At 29.6% G+C, this 12,571-nt stretch overlaps 1 protein-coding gene and 1 long non-coding RNA gene across 4 annotated transcripts in view; both read right to left on the reverse strand.

Moving 5' to 3' along the window:
- The window catches only part of LOC111709424 (uncharacterized), a 28,896-nt gene extending 24,531 nt beyond the window's left edge, over positions 1–4,365 (reverse strand). The window contains exons 1-5 of one of the 2 annotated variants that reach the window (XR_002766858.1): positions 4,300–4,365; positions 3,621–3,674; positions 2,789–2,841; positions 1,812–1,916; positions 1,348–1,413 (exon numbers count right to left, since the gene is read on the reverse strand). This is a non-coding gene — a long non-coding RNA (uncharacterized LOC111709424). Of the gene's footprint in view, positions 1–1,006; positions 1,414–1,811; positions 1,917–2,788; positions 2,842–3,620; positions 3,675–4,299 lie in introns of those variants that run through there. The other variant, XR_002766856.1, reaches the window with a different exon arrangement.
- An 895-nt stretch (positions 4,366–5,260) lies between these two features.
- Positions 5,261–12,045, reverse strand: LOC111709442 (protein msta). Of its 2 annotated transcripts, none has more exons than XM_023483113.1 (12): positions 11,977–12,045; positions 11,378–11,452; positions 10,630–10,696; positions 10,193–10,296; positions 8,900–8,965; positions 8,620–8,668; positions 8,334–8,400; positions 8,146–8,205; positions 7,672–7,781; positions 7,541–7,602; positions 6,063–6,103; positions 5,261–5,356 (listed from the first exon to the last, which is right to left on the reverse strand). In XM_023483113.1, the coding sequence occupies exons 1-12, from the start codon at positions 12,036–12,038 to the stop codon at positions 5,307–5,309; spliced, it is 813 nt and encodes a 270-aa protein (XP_023338881.1). In that variant the 5' UTR covers positions 12,039–12,045; the 3' UTR covers positions 5,261–5,306. The 2 variants fall into 2 exon arrangements, with proteins under 2 accessions (XP_023338881.1, XP_023338872.1); XM_023483104.1 differs by having other exon boundaries at positions 5,263–5,356; positions 8,146–8,208.
- Between the last annotated feature and the right edge of the window lie 526 nt (positions 12,046–12,571).

Below are 12,571 nucleotides of genomic sequence, written 5' to 3' on the forward strand. Positions count from 1 at the left end.
TTAAGCCTTGTTTAAAGTATTTTTTATGGTTTACAATAAAATATAAGCTACCCAAAAACTGCAAAGTAAAATATAAACATTGAACAAACCATGTCAAAATCTCTTATTAGTTCTATCCTATTGAACATTGAACCAAGGTACACTAGATTTTTTAACATTCTTATTAAAGCAAATATTGTTGTTCCAGAATTGCAGAATTTTAAAATACTGCATCTACATATACATTAAAATATATTTAAATTAATTACTGGCTTCTTTTAGAGTGCGTTCTATACATGATTATTTCTTTTACATTCTATGTACGGCGATTTGCCGTGGATTTTGTGATAATGAACCTGGTCTTTACAATTTAGTTTTTATTTCATTGCAACCCTATGATCTGTGTATTTTGATAGAATCGAGGATCAATAATTTCGATATTTTATTTTCATAATATTTTCACTTTTTGAATTGTTAATAGCTTTCTTTTTTAGATGCTGGATATGATTGTATATTGGATTATACCTTTACTAGCAGTGCTGTTTGTTATGATATACTGGGGGGCTGGTATAGCAGTTTACTTTGATCCTAAACTAGCTGCTATACTCCTCTAAGTGGAACTATATATAGCTCTAAACTAGGGGATAATACAACAATATACTTTGACCCTAAACTAGATTCTATACTACTCTAACTTGAACTATAGCTCTATACTAGGGGATAGTATAGCAGTATGCTTTGATCCTAAACTAGCTTCTATACTACTCTAACTTGAACTATAGCTCCATACTAGGGGATAGTATAGCAGTATGCTTTGATCCTAAACTAGCTTCTATACTACTCTAACTTGAACTATAGCTCGGGGATAATACAACAATATACTTTGACCCTAAACTAGATTCTATACTACTCTAACTTGAACTATAGCTCCATACTAGGGGATAGTATAGCAGTATGCTTTGATCCTAAACTAGCTTCTATACTACTCTAACTTGAACTATAGCTCTATACTAGGGGAAGGGGATAGTTCAGCAGTATGCTTTGATCCAAAACTACAATTAGACCCATAAACTACTGAATAGGAAGAAGAGATTTTTTAAAAGTTAAAATATATGAGAGGATGTATGCACCATCGCTAACTTTAATACTTATCAATTAGCTTAGCTATCATATTACTATACTTAGCTATCACAATTTTTGTATTTAATGTGATTTATCAAGGAAATCCCAACTAAAAAAATCAAGAAAATACTCAGAAAAGATTAAAAACTGAAATTACTCAAGAAAATACTCAAAAAAGATCATCTATTTAAAGTATATAAGTTATCCAATGTAGTATTTGTGAGTAAGTAAAACTAATAGTATTACCTATAATAATAGCATGGGATGGATGCAGAATTTGGAGACAGTTATCTAATAGCTTTTCTAATCCATCTACAATAATTAAAAATTAGAAAAAATTTGATCCGGAAATGTAAAATTTTTATGTTAAATAAATATTTTATGAAATATAATTGTTTAAAGTAACTCTGGAAAGTGATTGGATGAGTTTTTAATCTTTTTTTTGAGGCTTTTTAGATTTTTAAAAGGTTCCTCAAAACCTGAGAAGTTTTAAAATTAAAAAAATTCTGAACATTTGCTTTTATCTCACATTTTTGACCCTGAGAGAAAGTATTTGCAAAAAAAGAACCAATATTCGTTTTCCCTTTTTGCTTATGTTAAAAATATTGAAAATTCTAATATAAGCAAATTTTAACAGAGTACAGTTTTGAAATGATGAAAATTTTACTAAAAGTTTTTAAAAAACGAACCATGATAAATAATAATCCAACCTATGGATGACTTGTCTGTGATTTGCAGAGAAGATTCAAGTTCTTGTAAAACTTCATCAATTACATTCCAATTTTCCAGTTTCATACATCCAGTACACTGATAGTCTAGGATACACTTTTATAAAGGAATTGAATTTTTTACCCAAATACCTTTGCAAGCCATGATGGTATTAAACCCTTGATATTTTTAAACTTTGACTATCTTTTTTAGCAGAATTTTTTCTCCGAGAACCAAAAAACTATAAAATAGGAGGAACACTTTAGACTTAATTTATGACTTTAAATATACAAAGGAATATGATCAGGGGTCATTATGATTCCCAAATAAGCTGATTTTCTCGATCCCAAAATAATTTTTAGCCCCAAATTTTGAAAAAAAATGCCCCCTGTTAAAATTTTTTTTTCAAATTCCACTAACACATTTGCCCCATTGCCCCCAATTTGAAAAAAATGCCCCCAATTTAAAAAAAAATGCCCCCAATTTTTTTTAAAATTATCATTTCAAAAAAATTTGCCCCCAATTAAAGAATTTGGCCCCATTTCATTCAAATTTGTTAATCCCAAATGGGATTGAAAAAGGAATTATATTGACCCCTGAATATGATACATACTAATTGTGTAGTCTTAGAAGGCCCATTTTCTAATTAAGTAAATTAAAAAGTTTCTGGTAAAACTATTTGCAATTGTAACAACATCTAATTTATTTCATTAATGCTTTAATGTTATTTCCCTATTTCTCAGAAGACCATGTCTTTTATCGGACTCAAAAAGTGTTATTTTCTGAGAATTTCTCCATTGTTTTTAAAAAACAAAAATTGTGCAAGTACATGTTTGTAGAGAAACCACAAAACAAAACAAAATGTAAATTGTACATATATATATATATATAATTCATGCTTGATCATACAAGACTAATTAGGGTACCATCGGCCATTGTCATCTGAAGCGAAACAAATATTTGGTTTGGTTTGGTTTACCAGAGTTGAATTGTAGAGGATACTGGGGTAGAAGAACTCCGGAGCAAGAATTTCTGGCAAATGTTAAAAAATAAAAATAAAATAAAATATATATTAGATTACGGTATACAGGTTCATTACATGTTCAAATTCCATTTTAAGGCCAGCAAAAAGTGGTTTAATGGTTTGTGTGCTAGGTAGAGACGGACGCGTTTGGCTTTTTGCATTTTTTTCGTAAATCGTTCGTGAACGACCCATTTCGTTTTTTTTTCAATTGACAATTTTTTTTTATTTAATTTGTTCTCAAAATTCTCAAAATTCGTTTTACATTTTTTTGTCCGTTATTTCAATGAACGATCGTTTAATACAATCTTTCGTTTAATTATAAATCGATGTTTTTTTTCAAAAGTTTTTTTTTTAAATCATTAGTTGAGTAGAAAAAACGATCGTTTTTTCAAATTTAAAAAAAATTAGTTCGCTCAGCAAAAAACTGTCGTTTTTTCAAGTTGGATTGAATGATTTTAAATCCTTCGTTTTTTTATCGGTCATCTTAAGAAAACGATAATTTTTTCATTTCTCTGAACGATCCATTTCGTTCATCCATTGTTTTTTTTTATAATGACACCCTTATTCACGAGAAATTTCTGTCGTTCTCAAAAATTGTGTTCGTTCTAAAAACGATGCTTATCTTTAGTGCCAAGGAGGTTTAAAAATGAGGGGCAAAAAGAGGTTGGAAAAGTGTAATAAATAAAAAAATTCGTTTTTAAAAAATATGAAACATGCATTAAACAATTGTAAAAGTTTTTAAATTTTATGGTTAACATTGCAGTTTTCACACATAGGGGACTCATACCTTTTACACTGTATGCCTCCAATATACGTGTTAAGCTCTGTAGAATCTGCACACCTAAAGTATAATATAAAGTAAGTTTGTTTAATTTTAGAAGTTAAAGGGACAGGAACTATTTTTTAAAATCTTTCATTACTTTTTTTTAGTTTGTTTCTGTAAATTGTCAATGAGAAACTACTAATTTTTTTTCATTAAAAGTAATTTTATATTTTTTTTCATTAAAGGTAATTTTATATTTTTTTTCATTAAAGGTAATTTTATATTTTTTTTCATTAAAGGTAATTTATATTTTTTTTCATTAAAGGTAATTTATATTTTTTTTCATTAAAGGTAATTTTATATTTTTTTTCATTAAAGGTTACTTTATACTTTTTTCATGTAAACCATTTTTTATAATTTCGCATTGCCTAGAAACAACAGAAACAACTCTCTGCAAAAATATATATAATATTGAAAGATTTTGAAATCATTGTTCAATGTTCATCCTCTGTAACTTTTAACTTTCGCGAACACGCCCTTTATATGAGTGCTAAAAAAAGTGTTTCAATACATTCATAGAAGGGTTTTTGATAAACAATTCACAATTCTCAATTTTTTGAAAACTAGAGTTTAGATGGACATATGACACTAATATAAAAATAAAAATTGAATATTTCACAAAAAATCTTAATTTTTTATTTACCTTGAACAACTGCAGTCAAAATACCATCCATTCCTACACAGTTCACATTGATTTCATAATATATTCATTTCATACAACTATTTCATTTTCTTAGAAAAGTTTTCAACGGATTCGAAAATTGTTAGTGTTGTGAGGCATTCTTAGATAGTTGCGCAAGCGACAAGAGAAATAAACAAATCAATTAAAAAATATTATAAAATATAAACTATATACAAATGTGGCGAAAGATAATCGATGACTATAGGTTTGTCAACCATTAACATTAAGACCCCTCCCTCCATGTAATGTCGTCTTCAACCTAAAAGCTCCTCTCGGAGACGAGAAACCAAACCAAACAATTTCAGCCCGCTTTTCTTCTTTGTTCTCCGACAACGGAGTATAAACGTTTATTAATTGTGAACCACTTCAAAGTTAAGCAAGAATATTTTCATATAAAGAATTAGTGACTTTCCTCAACATTTAATTGTTACTCTTTTCAGAAGTTTTAATGTATAAAAAGCGTCTTAGGACTTTTCGACAGTTAACCCACAAATAAGCAAATAGATCGTAAGAATCTTTTCATTATAAATTTGTAAACCCTTGTAATAATTATTTATCATTATTCATTTCATTTTTTTTAGGAAATAAAGAGTTTTCTGCATTATCGATTTTGATTTGAGGGTTATTCCTTGTCTATCTGTTCATCGTCAGAATCTTGTTCCTTTGCGACAACAAGGTTGTACTATCTGAATGATTTCTTTGAAATTAAATTGATTTTTTACGGTCTAAGTAGTATATTGCAATTTTCTGAATTTGTATGGCCGCTAAGTTATTCGGTATAAGACGTCTTTAACAATTTTCTCCTTATAGACGCAACAGATAGAAGTAAGATTAGCAGCGATCAAAAGCGCTTTTTTATCGCATTAAGCCTATACCCCCTTTCATTTTTCGCGAACACTCCCTTTAAAAGAATAAAAGATGGGCGCAAAGCACCCTGATTGCCTAGTTTTAAATAAAAGAATTAAAGTTTATATTAATAATGTGTGCCTTAGAAACTGCCGTCTTCTAATTGTACTCTCTATACGTAATTTTCAATATTTTCAATTCTTAGTATTGAAAACTATATAATTTAGTACTGAAAACTATATAGTTTTCAGATGTTTTATTTCAGATTTTATGATTGAAAACTATATTTAGTACTGAAAACTATATAGTTTTCAGATGTTTTATTTTAGATTTTATGATTGAAAACTATATTTAGTACAAGATACAAGGCAGCTGGGGATTAAATGAGATAGAGAATATAACTCGATCTGGTTTCTCCTTTTTCTCCACTTTCTTTAAAGCAACTTCTCTAGGTTTAGCTTTAGCTGAGATGTTTTATTTCAGATTTTAGGTTTATTACCTAACGTTTTGTCCGTAAGTCGAACTTACCGATTGCTTCTCAAAATTACAAATATTCTGGTAAACATTAACAGTATGTTATGGTATGTACATAGAAGTCTTTGCCTCAAAATCAGATTTTCTAATTCCTATATCTTTGCAACCTGATAGGTTAAACCTTTGTTATTTGATATTTTAAATTCATAGTTTGAAGTAATTAAGGTCTACACCATTGGGTTGCAAAGATATTGGAATGAGCAAATCAGTTTGTTTGGAAATTTCTTTATGTGGTTCTTACTGATCAAGTTTAATAGTTTTTGCATTTTAATTTTAACTACTCAAATTAAGAATTGTATATTTAATCCAAAAACAAAAATATTTCTTATAAAAGTGAAAATTTCCTAGATTTGAAATATAATGGTCCAATAGCTCTTCACCTTCTCTACAAGAAAACACAAAATTTTAAATTTTTTTTCAAATATTATTTTTTTAAGAAAGTATTTGGGTTAAAATGTGCATTAGTAGAAATGGTGCCAGCATGTTTCAAACATTTTTCAGGGCCAAAACATGATTAAAGGAATTGAGTCTTTGCCATAAACTCTGATTTTAACCCTATATTATGCACTGCTCTAACTAAATCTTTTTTCTTTGCATCCTTATTGATAAAAATGTTACTTTACTTTAGAACCATCTTTTTAAAAAAACATTTTGAACATTTTTTTCGTTTTTTTTTATTTTTTCTTGACAATTCAGTTGTCTGAATAAACAAAATACATGACAACTTCAGTAAAATCAAAAACGACTATAACATTCTGACTTAAGAAGATGTTTATACTTCTAAAAAGTTGGAGGGCAATATAGTTGTTATTCACTACTATTAGTGAACTCAGACTATTTTAAGATATTCCTGAGGAACTCTTTAGAAAATATTGGGAATAGTTCCCAGGAAATTACCAGGAATTGGTTCTGAAGAATTATTCACTGGAAATTCTCAAGAATTTCCACAAATTTTGTCGAAATTTTCTCCGGTTTTTCTGCAGAATTGGTAACAAGAAATGCCCGGAATTGGTTACAAGAAATTCCTTGGATATAGTTATGAGAATTTCCTCGGAATGGGTTACAAGAAATTCCTCAGACCTGAGCTGAAAACTTTAGAATGGTGGATATCGAGATTAATGATTGATCATCTCTTTTTTCATAATATCGAGACTAACCTAATTATGTACTTGTATCCTGAAAAGTGTATAAAATTCAACCAATCAGAGTCGCGTATATGAAGCCGATAAATTTGAAATTTTGCGCGCCATTTAAAATTATATACAGAAATAGGAGAAACACTCTAATTTAGAAAAACCGGCTTTTGATTTTGCCCTACTAAATCCAAGAAAGAACTGTTTAAGAAGAAAATCAAAAGTTTGTCCATTGGATACTGTGATTAAGTAATCTGGATTAAGGATATTTCATTCTAAAGTTTTCAGCTCTGGTTCCTCGGAATGGTTTACGAGAAATTCCTCGGAATAGCTGTCGACATTTTCACCGGATTTTCCTGTGAAAGATTCCTGGGAATTTCCGCGGATTCCCAGGAAAGATTCCCGGGAATTACTGCGGATTGTCCACAAAATTGTTACTTCGGATATCTTTGCTAACCCATGTCGTAGATATTACACTTAGATCAAACAATCTGAGTTTGAAATATCAAAAGTTTAACCCTCAGGTTGAAAAATATAGGAATTAGAAAATTTTAGTATATTGCAAAGAAATTTTTAAATCTAAATGTGACAACCACAAAAATAGGAAAGATTAAGATTAATTGAAAAAATAATATTCTCAAAAGCAAAAGAAGAATTAAACCAAGAAAAATGATCTGCGCGAAGTTTACCTAATTAGAACAGTTGCTGCGCAGGTCATCCATCCTCCATCTTCTGTATCCTCATACACGTACTAAACAAATATTTACATTAAAAGTTTAAACTTTTTATTTTAAGCATTTTTATTTTTTGTAAATTTTACCTTGACATTTGAGACACATGAATGTGAAAGCAGGGCTAGGAGAGGAAAGACGCCTCTTCCTCTTCCACCCTTTACAAGGTTAATTTCAAAGGAATTAACCTCTAAACATCCTGAAAAAAACATAAATTAATTAAGATTGTATGTCCTATACACGATAGCCCTTTATCTTATAGATGACTTCAATTGAAAATAAACAATTTTTAGTGATACCGTCACTTTTACTTGAACTAAGGTTTACAGCTGGTACCATTGCGAATCGAACATGGAAAACTTACAATTTACTTATGGATAAATATGTTAAATTAGCTTGGGAACCCAGCTTTCCCTGGATATTTAAAGAATTTATAAAAGCATGTTAAAAAAATTTGCACAGTTTTACTAAGTTTCCCCATTAAATTGAGGCAAATCGGAAAAAAGAATTATATTTTGACATACAAACAAACAGACAAACAAACGAACAGAGATACATATTACCTATTACATGATTTATTTCGTTTCTTGAAAAATCCAGCTTCCAACTCTTTATCAAATAGTCTACTGAAAAACAATAAATTCTAAGAAAGAGTTTAGGTAAAATGTACAGTTTTTGAATTCCTATATTTGTTTAAAATGTACAGTTTTTGAATACCAATATTTGTTTAAAATGTACAGTTTTTGAATACCAATATTTGTTTGGCAGATACTCCAATGTTCTCCAACTTCTGCCTTTTCTCTATGTGCCTCCTGACCCTAGAGTTTTGTCATATTTAATTCATTTCATACTTTCACTAACACATTTCTCTGCATACGACTTTATTGAAAAATGAATCAGCTAAATGAGTGAAAGAATAAATATTATCTACATATGAAATAGAAACAAAAACGCTTTCTTTATCAAATAATGTTTAAAGGGTACAGTTTCTAATCGGAGATGTTCCTTTTTAAATGGAATGTAACTTGAAAATTTACCTTGATTTTTATATACTTTTCAGGCCAATTATCCCTTGTCAGTAAGCACCTTAATTGTTTCCAATTTCAAACAAATTTCTTTAAAAATACATAAATTTTTGTTGTTTCTATAAAGTTTTTTTTTAAGCTCTGATTAAAAGGATTTCTTCTAAATTGACCATGTTAACAAATAGTTTTTTTTAAATTTTTACGATCTTTAAATTGTTAACTGAATTGAATCAACAAAAATTAATAATATTAAGTTCAATTTTTTTAATTAATAGTTTTATAAAATGTTTACCTCAAAGGTGTAATACACTGGTATAAAGGACAAGCTGGAGTGAAATCAGATATATCAATCTTATTTCTGAATATTTTATTGATCTTATTTCTTAAAATATTAAATTCATTTTATTTCTAACATTTAAATATTTAAATTTTTTCTTTGACTGAAAAAAATATTTTATCCTGGTTGTTGAGTCACTGGAGGACTAGGGTCAATTTGAATTCGAACCGGACCGGCCCCTTGTACCGGATTTAGTGACGCGCGGCAAGGACCGTCCCGACCCTATCCTATCCCGGCTCAGATTCAACTTTGATGGCGCGGCCAGACTTTTTACAGAACCCGGCCTATTAGACCTAACCAAACCCACTAGCTTAGTTTAGTGTAGAGAAAGATGTTATATTCTTCTTATTTAAAGGGACTGTCTTTGTATTTTCAGGTGACCCTACATTTAAATCTTTTTATTCTGATGTACAAAATGCATAATTGACACTTGATAGAGAAATCACAAACAACCAAAAAACTTTTTCAGAAAAGATGATGATAAATATCGTGCATCAGACAAATTTTAAAAGTTACTATGTGAAACGGAGATGCCTCTCTCTAAATGAAGAATCACAGAAAATTACGTCTCTTTGAAATGTTTGTCCTTTTAATAAAATCATAAACAGAAGATCGTAGTTAATGATCTATTCCTAACACCTTCCCGAAATTCGCATGATTAGAACTCCAAAGAAAAACTGAATTTTTAAACTCATTTTTCATTGAAATGTGAATTTTTGAAATGTGCTGCAGCTAATAAAATATGTCTCATTGCTTAGACAAATTGAGCTCTTGCCACACACTTAATTTGCTAATCCCTTTATCTCAGATTTTTCAAACAATGAATTATGTTAGATTAAATAATACAAGGTTGCAAAACATAGGGATTAAAAAAAAATTGGAGTTTATGACACAGACTCAATTCCTTTTCCTTTTTCTTCCATCCTTTAAAAATATGAGAAATAGACAGGGTTCAAGTTTAACTCTCGACCCCTTAATCCTTGAAGTTTTACAAGTTCAAAAGTTCACTGCTCTGACAATAAAATATTTTAAAAAATTTAACAAAAGAATTGAGTACTTGCCACAAACTCTGATGTTCAAATTCATACTTTTTTCAGCCAAGTAGTATCACAAACCTCTAATATTTCAAACTATGAATTCCGATAGATCAAACAATCTAAGTTTGAAATATCTAAGGTCTATACTATCAGTTTGCAAAGAAATAAAGATTAGAAAATTTGAGTTTGTGGTAAAAACTCAATTTCTTACTTTGCAAGCTGGAAGAGATTGCACTCAAAAGTTTGATGATCTCCTTTGCACTCAGGTTTACAGAGTGGTAGATAACAGTCAGAGCACTTATACTCTCCAGAAACCTAAACCGAACAAACCAACAGATTATCATTAGAATTGGAATAATTGCAGAATTAAACATTTGACTCGATTCCTAATTTTCAAACCCTTTTATCTTTGCCAAATGGTATATTTTTGATATTTCAGAATTAGACTATTTAATCTTCATATAGCTGAATTCATATACTTTGAAATATCAAATATCAAAGATATAAGCAAATTAGAATTTCCTTTCTCAAAGTTTTTTTTTCAAAACTGCCAAAAAATCAAAAAGTCAACAACTTTTTTGGAATCTTTTTCTTTAATTTCTATAAACAAGATTGATGTAATAAAAAATATGCGTTTTGAAATATTACCTTACTAAGGCAGTTTAGACAGACTGGTGAAGTATTATGTAGTGGGCCTTTTACAACACATTTTTCCCTGTAATAAAATACTTAACATTTTCTGCATAATGGAACTGATCAAAGTTATTTCAAACAATCCTACGTTGTAAAGTGTGGTACTGGTATGCCCGATTCTCAATGGTAAACTTTAAACCTTTGTTTGATCAAAAATGGACTATATTTTCATTGTGTTTTCTTTTACAGTGCGGATTTTTGCTGTGAAGACAACGAAGGAAATAGTCTGATAAATCACTTTTGATGTAGCAAATCGGCGAAATCTTCCTCATTGTTGCTATAAAGCACTTGTTGTTAGCTTTGGTTTTAAAGAAGTAATTGGCAAAATTCTCATCGTTCTTTGCTTGAGATTAATTCACAGTGATTACGGGACTACAGTAGTAACCTTAAGACGACAATAATTCCACTTTTTCAGGTTTCCGTTGTAGAACCAGCTAAAAGTCGAGTACTATGAGTACTTAATTTTTATTACAGGAAAAGATTTTATTGAAAAGAAAGTTTTAGACACAAACTCAAGTTATCTAATCCCTATATCTTTGTTATATGATTGTGTAAACTTTGACATTTCAAACGTTTACTTATTTATAACAGAATTTATAGTTTGAAATATCTAGGATCTACAGCATCGGGTTGCAAAGATATTGGGATAAAACTTAGAGTTGGCAAAAAAATAATTTCTAAAAATGAAAATTTTGAAACCTGCCTGAATATTATTTGTCCAGGTTGGATGGTGGTGGTTGCAACAAGACATCTACCTCGACCCTCCTTCCACTCTATCCTGTACAGTGTACAGTTTACATGTCAGTGTTTAGGATCTTGATAACAGATATTTGGGCTCTCTGAAGCCGGATTCACAAAAATACCGGATCACAATGGTAAATTATTAATCTTAAATATCTCAATTGGTAAATCATGTTTCAGCACAGAACTTGGAGGAAAGGTAGCAATGTTATTTATGATCTTTACGACATAGAACCGCATCCTCTTATTTTTCTATTTCGCACCAAGAATGTCTGCAGGTGAGCCCCCCCCCCTTCAGTGGCGATCTTAAACGTATTATTATGACGATCTGAAGTGATTAAAGTTAGCTTTCTGACACGAATATATTTTGTGAACTGTATATTCAATGATTTGGTAAAGAAAAAGAGAAAAATCAATTAACAAGCAAAAACTCAACAAATTCTGACTGAATTGTCTCTTACGTCTAATCCTTCCTATAATACGACTGGTTTCACGTCACATAAAAGACAAAGAAAATGTGGAAACCCTAAAACCAAATAAAAATTAAGTTTCGTACTTGACCTGAAATTTACATCTCCTGGAGTTTCAACAGAATCCATCAATAAATTAAAATATTCATCCATTTTCCTTTGAAGATAAAAAATTTATGAAAAAAATGAGATTTTTTCCCCCGTAAAATATTGACCGTATACAGAAATACAATCTTGTTTACCAAATTAAAACTTTAAAAAATGGGATTTATTAAACTTTATGAAAATCCGCTAAAAGGGGTGTGCACGTAATTTCAAATCATTTTGAGGTTTAAATGTCTGATCACACCCTTTGCTAATGATGGATGTCAAAGTCTACTATACAGTCATTGAGAATACATTGCTACTTTTGCTGAATCAATATGTTTAAAAGATGCATTCCTGAAATTATTTAAGTGCTGACTAAGTATCTACTTGTAAATGCACAATTTAATGTATATTCATTTGAGATTTCGATATGTTGTTTCAACAAAACCGATCAGAACAAAATTATCAAATATTATATTTTTAATTGGCTCATATTACATTTTCTTTTGTGTTTTATTTTTAGCTAAACCATGCTTACATTATTATTTTGTATTTTTTGTTTGAAAATAAATACTTTAAAAATTGAATATCAATATTTC

This window comes from Eurytemora carolleeae, unplaced genomic scaffold (genome assembly GCF_000591075.1).
Source record: "Eurytemora carolleeae unplaced genomic scaffold, Eaff_2.0 scaffold59, whole genome shotgun sequence".
NCBI classification, from domain to species: domain Eukaryota; kingdom Metazoa; phylum Arthropoda; class Copepoda; order Calanoida; family Temoridae; genus Eurytemora; species Eurytemora carolleeae.